The sequence below is a fragment of the Plecotus auritus genome (genome assembly GCF_963455305.1).
Source record: "Plecotus auritus genome assembly, chromosome: 1".
Lineage (NCBI taxonomy): Eukaryota > Metazoa > Chordata > Mammalia > Chiroptera > Vespertilionidae > Plecotus > Plecotus auritus.
The window spans coordinates 213291318-213303947 of NC_137770.1; the positions used below are offsets into that span (position 1 = coordinate 213291318).

The following is a 12630-nucleotide window of genomic DNA, read 5'->3' on the forward strand; positions in this document are numbered from 1 at the left end:
GAAATGAAAGCTCTATATCCCAACTGTATTTCAAGTATTGGCATGCTTCTACTCACACTAAGAACTTAAATTGTTTCCTTGAGTTTGCTGTAATCACATCTGATAAAATTACATTCTAAAAATAGAAATTCTGAAGATTCAACTTATTGAGATAAAATGAAATTTAAACATATTAGAAGACTAGTGACCCGGTGCATGAAATTCATGCACATTAAAAGGGGATTAATTAAAGGAAACAATTTAAAATTGCTATTTGCCCTTTCTCTATAATAGAAGTGTCAGAGATGAAAGAAAATTAGTAAAATGTACATGAAAACCTTCCTCCTATCAGAGTCTGGGGCACACCACGGGATCCAGAGTCAAGTCCCAGCCCACCCACATGCACCTCAAAATCGCGTGAGACCCAGACCCAGCCACCCCCCCGACATTGGGCTAGATCCAGACCCGGCCAGTCCCACCTTTTGTCAAGCCCTGTTGGGCAGGGGCTGTAGCCTCAGGTTCCCTGGCCTGGCGCCAGGACGGGGGGGCGTTGTCTGAGGTCCCCCAGCCCAGACCGGGGCGGGGGGCGTACCTTGAGGTCCTCCATCAAGCCCCGCCAGGTGAGGGCATGGCCTGAGATCCCCCGTCAAGCCCCGCTGGGCGGGGGCGCGGCCTGAGTTCCCCTGACCCAGCACTGGGGGTACACCTTGAGGTCCCCCATCAAGCCCCACTGGGTGGGGGGCACGGCCTGAGGTCCCCTGTCAAGCCCAGCCAGGCAGGGGGGTGCAGCCTCAGGTCCCCTGGCCCGGTGCTGGGGCGGGGGGCGTGGCCTCAAGTCCCCAGTCAAGCCCCACCTGGTGGGGGGCGCAACCTGATGTCCCCCGGCCTGGCACTGGGGTGGGGGGAGCAGCCTGAGGTCCCCTAGCCCAGCACCAGGATGAGAAGCGCACCTTGAGGACGCTGTCAAGCCCTGCCGGACGGGGGGCGTGGCCTCAGGTCCCCTGGCCTGGCACTGGGGCAGGGGGTGCGGCCTGAGGTCTCCCAGCCTGACTCCAGGGTGGGGCACACGGCCTGAGGTCCCCTGTGCAGTCCTGCCGGGTGGGGGGCATGGCCTGAGGTCCCCTGTCAAGCCCTGCCAGGTGGGGGATTCGGCCTGAGATCTCCTGTCAAGCCTCACGGGGGCGGGGGAGGGTATAGCCTCAGGTCCCTGCTGATTGCTCGTTAAGGCTCCTGATGGGAACTTGGCCTCAGCTGTGGGTGCAGCCATCTTTGTGATGGAGTGATGGTCAATTAGCATATTCCTTCTTTATTAGATAGGATATGGCCTGGGTCTTAACTTATACATGGGTGATAAGAACTGCATACTTGAAACAGAGAATGAAATAATCTTTTCCTTTCAGATGCCAGATAATAATATTTAAAAGGCACATACTTTATTAGCAAGGTTTTCTTGCAAGTTTGCAATCTGTTCTGTCTTCTCATCTACAGCCTCCTGAAGGTAGTCTTTTTCTTTATCAATAACACCAATGGTTTTTTTCATGACATGAGCTTCTTGATCCTGTGACGTCATCTTAAGGTGCAGTTTACCTATAAATGAAATGCTTGTTAGCCTAAGTAAATTAGGATTAGCAAAAACAAAATTTAAAAACTATTACCTATATTTTCCTCCAGCATTTTAATTTGTGCTTCGGCTGATTCAAGTTCACCTCTTTGGATGGAAAGTCGGTGCTGATAATCATCAAGTGACCGCTGTAGCTGCTCATTTACTATCCTAAAGAATCAGTGGACAAAAACAAATGGTATTCTTTATCTCTGGTAGAAATAATTTTTAAAAAGTGAGAGATCTCAAAAAATATTTTTCTTATTTTTTAAAATTTCTTTTATTTCTTAAAGATCTTCCAGTATAATCAATGGCATTATATAATATATTATTTCTTGCCGTCCACCATTCTTCTTTAAAATGATTCATCTTCCTAAAAATAATATAGTATAAAAATCAAATTAATTGTGTACTCTTTTCTAGAGGCTTCTGGTAGTTTTAACTCTTCTCAGTTTCCTAATGTCAACCCTCCTTCTCTTAAAATATATTTCCAATAGTGGAGGCAAAAAGTAAGTCCTGTTTTTACAGTATGGCCTGGTACTTCAGAGGATTACCCATGTAAGTCCTGACCATCCAGTCCAGTGAGCTTTTAATTTTGCTTCCTTTTCTGACTTTTTTGGCAGGTAATCAATTGGAGGTCATAGTAAACTGGGAAAGTAGGCATTTATTGTAGTGCAATAAGGATTTAAGACTAAAGATTGGTTTCAGGGAGCAAAAGAAAGGATGTACAGAGGAAATAAAGACAATTGCAGAGTATTCTCATACTGATTAGTAAGATTATTTTTCAGAAGTAACAAGAACTTGGTCTCATGGGATTTAGAGACTTTGGAATGCTTTTAGCTCTGGCTTAGGAGTTCTTAACCCTAAAGCTCCCACCTCAGGCTATTTATTGGAAATTCCCACAGGTTCCTTTTAAGGTTTGCCTGAGGATATGACAGAGAAGAAATACAAAGGGTAGCTTAGCTTAGAACTGCCTAATGCGGAGGAGGCTTGGATTCTGAAACCACTAGTGAGATGGAACAGCTCCTTGAAAATGAAGTTTTACTGGCCATACTGAGGTGTTCTGAAAGATGAAAGACATGACACATTTTTCTAATGGCAAGTGAATGATGACCCAGAGGAAGGGAGAAAAGTCAAGTTGAGGATGACTTCTTTAGAACTGTACAGCCAAACAGAACCCAGTCAGAAAGATTCTATGGTCAAGAAACTTTATTTCATAAAATTATCTCTGTCCAGGTGACTACACTATATTCAAACTGTTCTTAAAAGCTACAGCTATTGCTCTGAGGGATATAACCACAGGATGTATTCATTGTATTGATACTTTTATATATTAGCTCACTTATTCCTAGAGCAGTTCCAAAATTAAAGCTATTGTCCCCATTTTATAGAAACAAATAATAACTTGTCCAAGGTGACAAAGAAAAGATGTAAATCCAGGCTAGTCTAACTTGATATCAGTGGTTTTTCTACTACATCACATTGCCTTCTTTAAGAATACAGGGAGACCAACATCCTATATGTGGAAGGGAAAATGTCTACCAGTAAGCTATACAGAGTCCTTTTAAAAACAGAATGGCCCACAGAATCCCAAGTAGTTGGCTGTGCTTGAAATTCTAAGTAGAAACATAAAGACCTCTTTACATCTTAGTTTATTAGCAGAGTTAATTCCTAATGAAAGTCAGGTTAATAAAGTAACATCTTGATTGGTTATACAGGAGGTCCTTGATAAGTCCTAAATATAGCTTTATCTTTCATATTCTAGTGTAGACAGGGAAGGGGACAACAGAAATTCTGTACCAGATCTTGGACGTAACTTTTCTAAAAGTATTGCTGCTAAGGTAAAAGTCTTCATGCCCTAGCCCAGTGGTCGGCCAACTGTGGCTTGCGAGCCACTGTTTGCCGCTCTGTTGACTAATGAGTTTGCTGACCAATGGACTAGACTAAATGTTGTGTAGCTGGAAGCTGTGAGGATTAGGCAATTGTGGCATATTGTGTGCAAAGAGGTAAAGGGTAGGATATGACAGTGGTCAGCAAACTCATTAGTCAACAGAGCGGCAAACTGTGGCTCACGAGCCGCATGTGGCTCGCAAGCCGCAGTTTGCTGGCCACTGCCCTAGCCGAAGTGGCTAGAGAGTCAGCCTGAGGACCGAAGGGTTCGATTCCAGTCAAGGGCACATACCTCGGTTGCAGGCTCCTCCCCGGCCGAGGCCCAGGCCCTGGTTGGGGTGCATGCAGGAGGCAACCACTCAATGTGTTTCTCTCACATCGATATTTCTGTCTTTCCCTCTCTCTTCCACTCTCTCTAAAAATCAATGAAAAAATATCCTCAGGTGAGGATTAAAAAAATAAAATTTTAAAAGGTCTTCGTAATGAAAGAACTGAGGTATAGTATAAAGTTCATTGTGAAGAACAGCTGAATGACTATCATATTATTTGTTCATCATGGTGTCTGGAAAGGAAATGTTGAGAACTAAGTTACTAGTAAAACAACCAATTTCTTAGCTTTGAAAGTGCTATAAACACAGCAAAGGGAAGTGATGACTTCCCACCAGAAAGTAAATCAATAAAACTTCACTTAGAATCAAGGTTCTAGCTCTCTACTACCCATGTGGCTGTGTAGAACCATCTCTCTGAGTCTCAACTTCCTCAGTTATATTATACTAGAGGCCCGGTGCACAAAATTAGTGCACAGGTAGGGTCCCGGGGCCGATATGGGGGGAGACTGGTGGGGCAATCGGGAAGGCCCCCACTGGCACTCGTCTTGGCTTGCCTGGCGCCGCCCACTCGCTGGCCCCGCCCCCCTGCCGCAGGTAACCTCCCTCTGTGGAGTGACCAGCAGGATGATTGGAGTGGGGCCCCCACTGGCACCTGCCTTGGCTGGCCTGATGCTGCCTGCTCACCAGCCCCACCCCCCGCCACCCCCCCAGTCGGGGCCTGTGGGCTGGGGGCAGCTCCTGCATTGTCTTCCCCCTGGTGGTCAGTGCACGTCATAGTGACCCGTGGTTCTGCCATTCAGTCAATTTGCATATTAGGCTTTTATTATATAGGATTACATGGAGATATTCATGCTTTCATTTTAGGGGCAAAGTTATTACTTCCCTTCATAATGAACAGCATTTTAAAGGGCCCTTTATTCATAAAAAGTGTTCAAGTTCCAATATGGAGCTGAAGCTCCATCTAAGAAGGGTAGGCTGGAATTGTAATGGTCTATTAGAGGAACCAGAGACTGATATGGTTTCCCTGTTTTATTAAATTTTATTTTTTTCATGTATAGGGCGTAATGTCACAGGAAGGTCATAGTATCCTGCCACCTGTGAGGAGTAAGCCCAAGTTGCTGTTGGATGTGTTAATCACAGAGGAGCCATTCTTCAGGCACTCTGCTCTCTCCACATCCAACCTGTTTTATTTTAGATGTCTCTAACAGTCTATGGTTATAACCCACCACTTAACATTTTTGCTGTAAAGCAATTTTTCTCTACCCAGGAAAGATGGTCTTAGCCCCTCAGGGGATGCTAGCCATCCTCTGGAGCTGGGGTCAGTAAACTTTTCCTGTAAAAGGACAGAGTGAGTATTTTAAACAATGTGGGCCAGGTAGTCTCTGTTGCATGTACTCAATCCTACCTTTGTAGCACAAAAACAGCGATAGATGATATATAAATGAAGGAGTGTGGTTGTGGTTCAATACAACTTATGGGAACTGAAATTTGAACTTCATATAATTTTTATGTCACAAAATATTAATCTTCCATTGAGATTTTTTCCAATCATGTAAACATGTAAAAACCATTCCTGGTGCTTGGGTTTTACAAAAATTGGTAGCAGGCCATAGCTTGCCAGCACCTGCTAAAATTCAAGGGAGAAAACAGTCATTTGTTTATAAAATGGGATTTTGTATTATGTCCTCTGGTGCTGTATCAAGAAATCAAAACAAAGATCCACTATTTGGACAATTAAAAACTATGCTTGATATAGTCTGTTTGGTGAAAAGAAACTGGTGGCACTGAAACTTGGTGAGAAATGCCTGACTCAGGATTGAAAAGAAAAGATGGGTCCACCAAATGGATGGAAAGGAACCTGTGATTCCTCTATCTGAGCAACAGCTTCTTAAATGTCTTCATGTCAAGAGAACTTGATGTGATTAAAGAGGTAGCAAGATCTCTATTAACCACATTAAAAGTGGCATGAGGTTTGACTAGTGTGGCTTTGCTTCCGTAGAGTGCTTGGTATTACGGTTTGTATTGAGTTCAGCTTTGGATTTGGACCTGACGGCTTGAACTCATGGTTCTATCAATGTTTACTGATATGGAGAATGGGATTGACATACTTTCCTCAGAAGCAAGATAAGTCTGATTTTTCTGTCAGAGCAAAACAAAGTTATGGAATCACCCCTAGGTGAGGAAAGTAGCAGATTGAGCTCACAAGAGAAAAGGGGATTAGTATAAAAAGAAAACACCAAAGGAGCTGTAGGCTAGGGTAAGCAAGAGAAGGCACTGAAAGCTCTGCTTAAGTGCCTAAGACTGTGAAGGGCCTCCTGTGAGGAAAGAAAAGGAGATTGTGCCTATAGTCTGAAGCACAAAGCAAAAAGGAGTAAATGCCAGATCCAGTCAGCTGCTGGACAAAAAGGGAAAAGGGAAGCCTAGTAGTTCTACACGACAAAAACATACCATGGTACCTGTACTTTGGAGTTGAATATAGACATGAATCAGAAGTGGGGGGTGGTCCATTCAAGTAGCTCTCCTTCATAGGATGTATGCAGTGCTTGCAAAAAGGGTGAAAAAAGCAGCTTCTATTTTAGTTCTTTATCTAATGTCTAACTTATCAAGACTTGTAGTCAAAATAGCAAAAGAGCAAAAATTTAAGATGCCCTGTGATTTCCTTAATTAAATGGACACATCCAGCTCTTGGTCTTATTTCATTAAGTTTTGTATGATAATCAGGAATTCCTTAGGAATATAATCTCAGGCCTTATCCTAATTATCCCTTTGATTTTCAAAATTATGCTGTTTATTTTACTGTAAGTTTTTCCAATTCTCAGTGTTTGTATATTAGATCCATGTCTTTCTTGCTCATCATTTCTTTTTATCCTTCTGAGTTCTGAATTCTATGTGAATTTCTTGAGTGTTTTCTATTCCACCAACTCAGTTTTCTGGTATTTCCATTCTGTTCACTAACACTTTCAGTTTTTATTTATCAATCTTCTTCTCTAATCGTCATTACTACAATCCTGTTGGATCTCAAGTTGTTACTACTTCATGACTGATTTACTTTCATATATGCAATGTCATGTTGACGTTTGAAAATCCTTTCCTGTTTCTTATTGCAAATGTATTTAGAGAAATTATTTTCTCTGATACTTCAGAGTGATGCCCTTCTTCTGACTTGGTATCTTTTACTTATTGCAAATCCCAGTCTAAAGAAAACCTATCTTTGTTGACTGTTTATTTCCTTCAGTAATCTGCATTCTAAATGGACCAATGGCTAACCAATCCAATATACTAAGGTAAACATTCTGCATTACTGTATCTTTTTCTCATTCCCATACAAGTCATCCAATTCTTTTGATTTTATATATATAAGAAATGTTTCCTTAACCTGGCCTCTGTTCTCTAAGTTCACTGCCACTATTTCAGTCCAGACACATGGTCTCTTATTTGCCATCAGTTTCTTAAGACTCCAAACCCATCTTTCCCATTTCTGCCAGAATTCGTTTTTTTTTAAAGGCATGCTACTTATGTCACCCCCTGGGTTAAAAATTTCTTTTTGTTTTCTATGTTTATAAGATAAAATCCAAACACACTTGGTTATCATACCAACTTCATAACCTGAATCCAACCTATAGATTCAGCCTATTTTTTTTCATACTGACCATATCATTTTTCAGACATATCACCATTTTAAACTCTGTATATAAATACTCTGATTTTACATTTCTTTAAAAGAGGAAAGATAAGGACAGTGACATAGGTAGCAAAAAATTATGTAATTTTCAGCAATCCTATGCTATAGAGTACAAATGATCTCAAGTATCTGCTAGGGGAATTTTTGAAACGTGTAGGTACAAAAAATTGCCTGCAATCATATCAATCTAAGAAAGTCTTTAAAAATACAGATACTCAAAATCTTCTCAGATTTACTTGGTAAGAACCTCCAGACTTTTTAAAAGTTCTGCAGGTGATTCTGCTGCAAGGCCAACCTTGGGTACTACTGCTCAAAGGCCTAGTCCAAAAATGCCACCACAACAAACCTCACACAGCCACCAACTTGTTCCCAGAGGTGAAATAACAAAGCATTCAATAAACTTACCTAAGTGAGTTCATCTCTGTTTTATGAAGAGATGAGTCACCAGCCACATGGCTAAGTTTTTGAGCTTGGAATTTTGCCTTGTTCTCTAGTGATTCCATTGATTCTTTCATTATTAACATTTTAGACTTCAATTCACAGTTTTCATTTTCAAGCTATAATTTAAATTTTAAAAGTTAATACATACATGTCTTAATTTTATTTTTCTTAAGCATAATTTAATAACACTTCTGGAAGAAAACAAAGGGAAAAATAGATTTATTTAAAAGTCCTTTAAAAATCATGTGTACACTTTAGATTCTACATGTAATAGGCATACACATTTATCTCTCCTTTTCAGTATCATTGAAATGAAAGAATGTATACCAAAAAAAAGCAAGAAAGGAAGAAAATAAAATATCCATGATAACAATAAAAACAGAAAGGGAAACAATTAGCAAAGCAAAAATTTTAAGAAACTTCTAAAAACAAAACAAAACCAGTACGTAGGTAGGCCTGATTTGAAGAAAAATCCTATCAGAAAATACTGTAACCCAAATACAAATGGGCAAGACATATGAAAAAACTAAAAAATTTTCCTGAAGGGCATAAAACATAACCTGATTTAATGTAAAGACATACCATGTTTCTGAATGGGAATACAATACTGGAAATGTAATACAATTTCCTGAAACAACTAAAAATTCAATGAAATTTTAACAAGAATCCTAACAGAACTGTTTTTAAAATAAGGGGGTGTGGCTTAAATTTCATTCTAAAATTCATTTAGGAAAAAAGAAATTTAAGAAAAAACAGCTCTTTCTCATGGCGCCTTGAAGGCAGTCGGCTACTTCAGAATGAAGCTGAACATCGCTTTCCCAGCCACTGGCTGCCAGAAACTCATTGAAGTAGATGATGAACACAAACTTCGTGCCTTTTATGAGAAGCGTATGGCCACAAGGGTTGCTGCTGATGCTCTGGGTGAAGATGAAAGGGTTATGTGGTTCCAATCTGTGGTGGCAATGACGGACAGGGTTTCCCCATGAACCAGTGTGTCTTGATCCATGGCCAAGTATGTCTGCTACTAAGAGGGAATTCCTGTTATAGACCAAGGAGGACTGGAGAAAGTGCAATTCTGTTCAGGTTGCATTGTGGATGCCAATCTCAGTATTCTCAACTTGGTCATTGTTAAAAACGGGGAGATGCCCTAGCCAGTTTGTCTCAGTGGATAAAGCGTCAGCCTGTAGACCTAGGGGTCCCGGGTTTGATTCTGGTCAAGGGCATGTACCTTGGTTGCAGGCTCCTCCCCAGCCCAGACCCTGATTGGGGTTCGTGCAGGAGGCAACCAATCAATGTGTTTCTCTCACATTGATGTTTCTGTTTTTCCCTCTTTCTCCCACTCTCCCTAAAAATCAATGGAAAAATATCCTTGGGTGAGGATTAAAAAAAAAAAAAGGAGGGGGGGAGACATTCCTGGTCTCACTGATACTACTGTGCCTTGTTGCCTGGGGTCCAAAAGAGCCAGCAGAATCCACAAACTTTTCAATCTCTCTAAAGAAGATGTCCATCAATATGTTGTGAGAAAATCCCTAAACAAAGAAGGTACGAAAACTAGGACCACAGTAACCAAGATCCAGTGTCCTTTTATTCCACGTGTACTGCAACAAGTTGGCATATTGCTCTGAAGAAACAGCATACTGTACTAAGAAAAATAAGGAAGATACCACAGAATATGCTACACTTGAGGCTAAGAGAATGAAGGAGGCCGAAGAAAAATGCCAGAACAGATTGTCAAGAGATGTAGGTTGTCCTCTCTGAGAGCTTCTACCTCCAAGTCTGAGTTCATTCAACAGTGAGATTTTCTATGAGGAACAGATAAATAAGTTCAGACAATAAAAAAAACAAACCAGGAAAAATTGGGGTTAGGGAAGAATGCAAGTAGACTTGCCTTATGAGATGTCAAAATAAATTAGAAGATTACTGTAATTAAAACAGTGTGGATTTCACATAGAAATTGACGAGGAAATACATGTACACAGATGTAATTTAGGGAAGGGGGAAAATAATAAAAACCTTAAAAATAGAGTTGGAACAGCCACTCATTGGAGGAAAAAATAGGTAGATTTCTATTTTATTTTATATACTGTACAAAAATAAATACAAAATAGAATAATGTATATATAAATTTCAAAACCAAGAAATATTAGTAATAAATATGTCTTCCAGTTAAAACTGTAAACTAACCACACACATTTTATCTCCCCTTCCTCTGGAAACAGTGCTAAAATGGCAATAAAGGAATAAGAAAGCTATACTATATGCTCACCCTATATAATAATAGGGCAATATGCAAATTGGCCCTAATGGTGGAACTACCAGGAACAACGGGTCGCTATGATGGGCACTGACCACCAGGGGGCAGACACTCAACACAGGAGCTGCCCGCTGGTGGTCAGTGTGCTTCCACAGGAGGAGCTCCACTCACCACAAGTCAGGCTGAAGGCTGCACGCAAAGCAGGGTGGAGGGAGCCTCTCCCGCCTCCTCGGCAGCGCTAAGGATGTCTGACTGTGGCTTAGGCCTGCTTCCCCAGGGAGCGGGCCTAAGCTGGCAGGTGGACATCCCTCGAGGGCTCCTGGGCTGCCAGAGGGATGGGTGACTGCCAGCTTAGGCCCGCTCATCCGGGTTGAGGTACCTTCCCGAGTGCTCGAATTTTCATGTACCGGGCCTCTAGTAAGGACATAAAGAACAAGAAAGAGAATAAGAGTGGACAGTGACTTCAACAACTTGTGGAAGACAAGAGTAAATTGAATAATGACTCAAAATGAAAGATACAATCTAAAGCAGTTCCTGAACCTAAAAACTACTGACTTTGGGGCCAGATAATTCTTTGTTGTGGGGGATGGGAAGGATGTTCTCTATTGTAGGATGTTTAGTAGCCTCCCTGGCCAATACCTACTAGATACAAGAAGCAACTTCTCCCCTAATTATGACAACCCAAAATTCCCCAGATATTTGCCTCTTAGGAGCACCACTGATCTAAAGGGACCACAACAGGAATACCAATATGCAGCCTGATGATGTATCCAGAAGAAGCTCAGCTCGTTGAAGCACCAAGCATTAGGTTGGGGTCAGGAGAAGAATTAAACAAGGAGACTGGCTGAAAGTCTATATACTGGGACTCTCACACCCAGATATCTCCCACCTCTTTCTAAAAAGTTCTCTTGGAAATAAAGAAAGTAACAAAATATTTTTTAAAAAAAATCAATAGAAGAGGTTAGAAGATAAAGTAGAGGAAATCTACCAGCTCTGAAGCCTTCATATCTGACAGAACAATTTCTACATAATGTTCTTCTTTAAATTTCTTTGTGATTCTTGGCTTTTTGTTTCCATGCAAATTTTAAAATCTATTGTCAGTGTTAGATTGAGATTTCAGACAGAACTACATTACTTTAGAGATCAATTTGGGGAGAATGTACATTCTTTTTATAAACATGAATATCTGTCACCTTTTTGCATAAACCTGATATATATCTCCACTTGTTTTTCTTCTTTAATGTCTTTCAATAAGGTTGCATAATGTTTTTTATAAAGAGCCTGGAAATTTATACACAAGTATATTGTATTATTTATCATGCCACTGGAATTCATTGCACATTCTGAATCTGAGGATTCCTATGTTTTATAATTTGTAGATAATTATCAGCCATTATCTCTTCAACTACTGCCTCTCCCACATTCTATTATATTCTCCAAGAATTCTGACTAAACATATGTTATACCTTCTTACTTCATTCTCTTAAGACTTATTTTATATTTTAATCTCTTTCCAGAGACTTCTAGTACTTATATTTTCCAGTTCATTAACTCTCACTTTCAGTTTCTACACAAGCTGGAGTCACAGGAACCCTTCTATCCGAATAATTAAAAAAAAAAAAAAGAAAGAAAAAATACATAAAACAATGGTTTTTAAGACACTGAGCATCAGGCAACAATGGACAGTGACCAAGAGACAAGAAACAAATGAGATGAGTCCTATGATTACTCCAGTTTGTTGCCTGAAGAATTTCCAGACTGTGGCACAAGGAAAGAAACTCAGGTGGAGTCTAAGTTCAAAAGACAGGACTGAGAGTCAAGGGAGGACAAGACAATTAGAGTTTGCAGGGCAGATACTGGAGGAGAGCTGCATAGAGTGAGTGCTCTGAAGTTCTGCAAAGGGTGGCCCTTGAGTCTTCAGCTGAGCAGAGCTCAGTACAGAGGATGCTACTCAAGGTCAGGGGAAGAACCATCAAAGAATTAGAAGTAACAATACTCAGAACTCATGCAGGGCCTGGAATAGTTCCTGTTCATATCACTCATTTGAAAACAAATTAAGTACTAGCACTATTCCTATTTTATAAATAAAAAAATTGAGGGATGGAAAGTTTAAGTACTGCTTACAGGTAATAGGTGATAGAGAGGGACTTGGACCCAAGTAGTCAGTCTTCGGAGTACAGAGTCTATCATTTTTATACAGCTGCTCTAGCATCATACTATTTTGTAATATCAAAAATATACAGTATATTAAAACTATAATTAACATAGTCATTCATACAACACAATATACCCCAAATCCAACTTGATAAATTACCTGGTGATTAACATATGTTAAATGTTCAATAGTTTTCTCTAATTCTGATTTTCCAAAAAGACTCATTTCCTGGAAACTCTGAAAGAGAATTTTATAAAAGATGTTTATGCACATTAGATAATACAACAAAATTATGAAAGT

At 40.3% G+C, this 12630-nt stretch overlaps 1 protein-coding gene and 1 pseudogene across 2 annotated transcripts in view; one reads left to right on the forward strand and one right to left on the reverse strand.

Annotated features, from left to right (window-relative positions):
• The window catches only part of CEP135 (centrosomal protein 135), a 76757-nt gene that overhangs the window by 22790 nt on the left and 41337 nt on the right, over positions 1-12630 (reverse strand). Inside the window, exons 14-17 of the mRNA XM_080640068.1 lie at positions 12490-12567; positions 7886-8037; positions 1635-1750; positions 1412-1566 (exon numbers count right to left, since the gene is read on the reverse strand). Of these exons, the coding sequence (XP_080496194.1) occupies positions 1412-1566; positions 1635-1750; positions 7886-8037; positions 12490-12567 (501 nt within the window). The remainder of the gene's footprint in view (positions 1-1411; positions 1567-1634; positions 1751-7885; positions 8038-12489; positions 12568-12630) is intronic.
• LOC308255741 (small ribosomal subunit protein eS6-like) lies at positions 8719-9717 on the forward strand (annotated as a pseudogene). The gene is made up of 2 exons: positions 8719-9067; positions 9329-9717. The product of its transcript is annotated as a small ribosomal subunit protein eS6-like (transcript).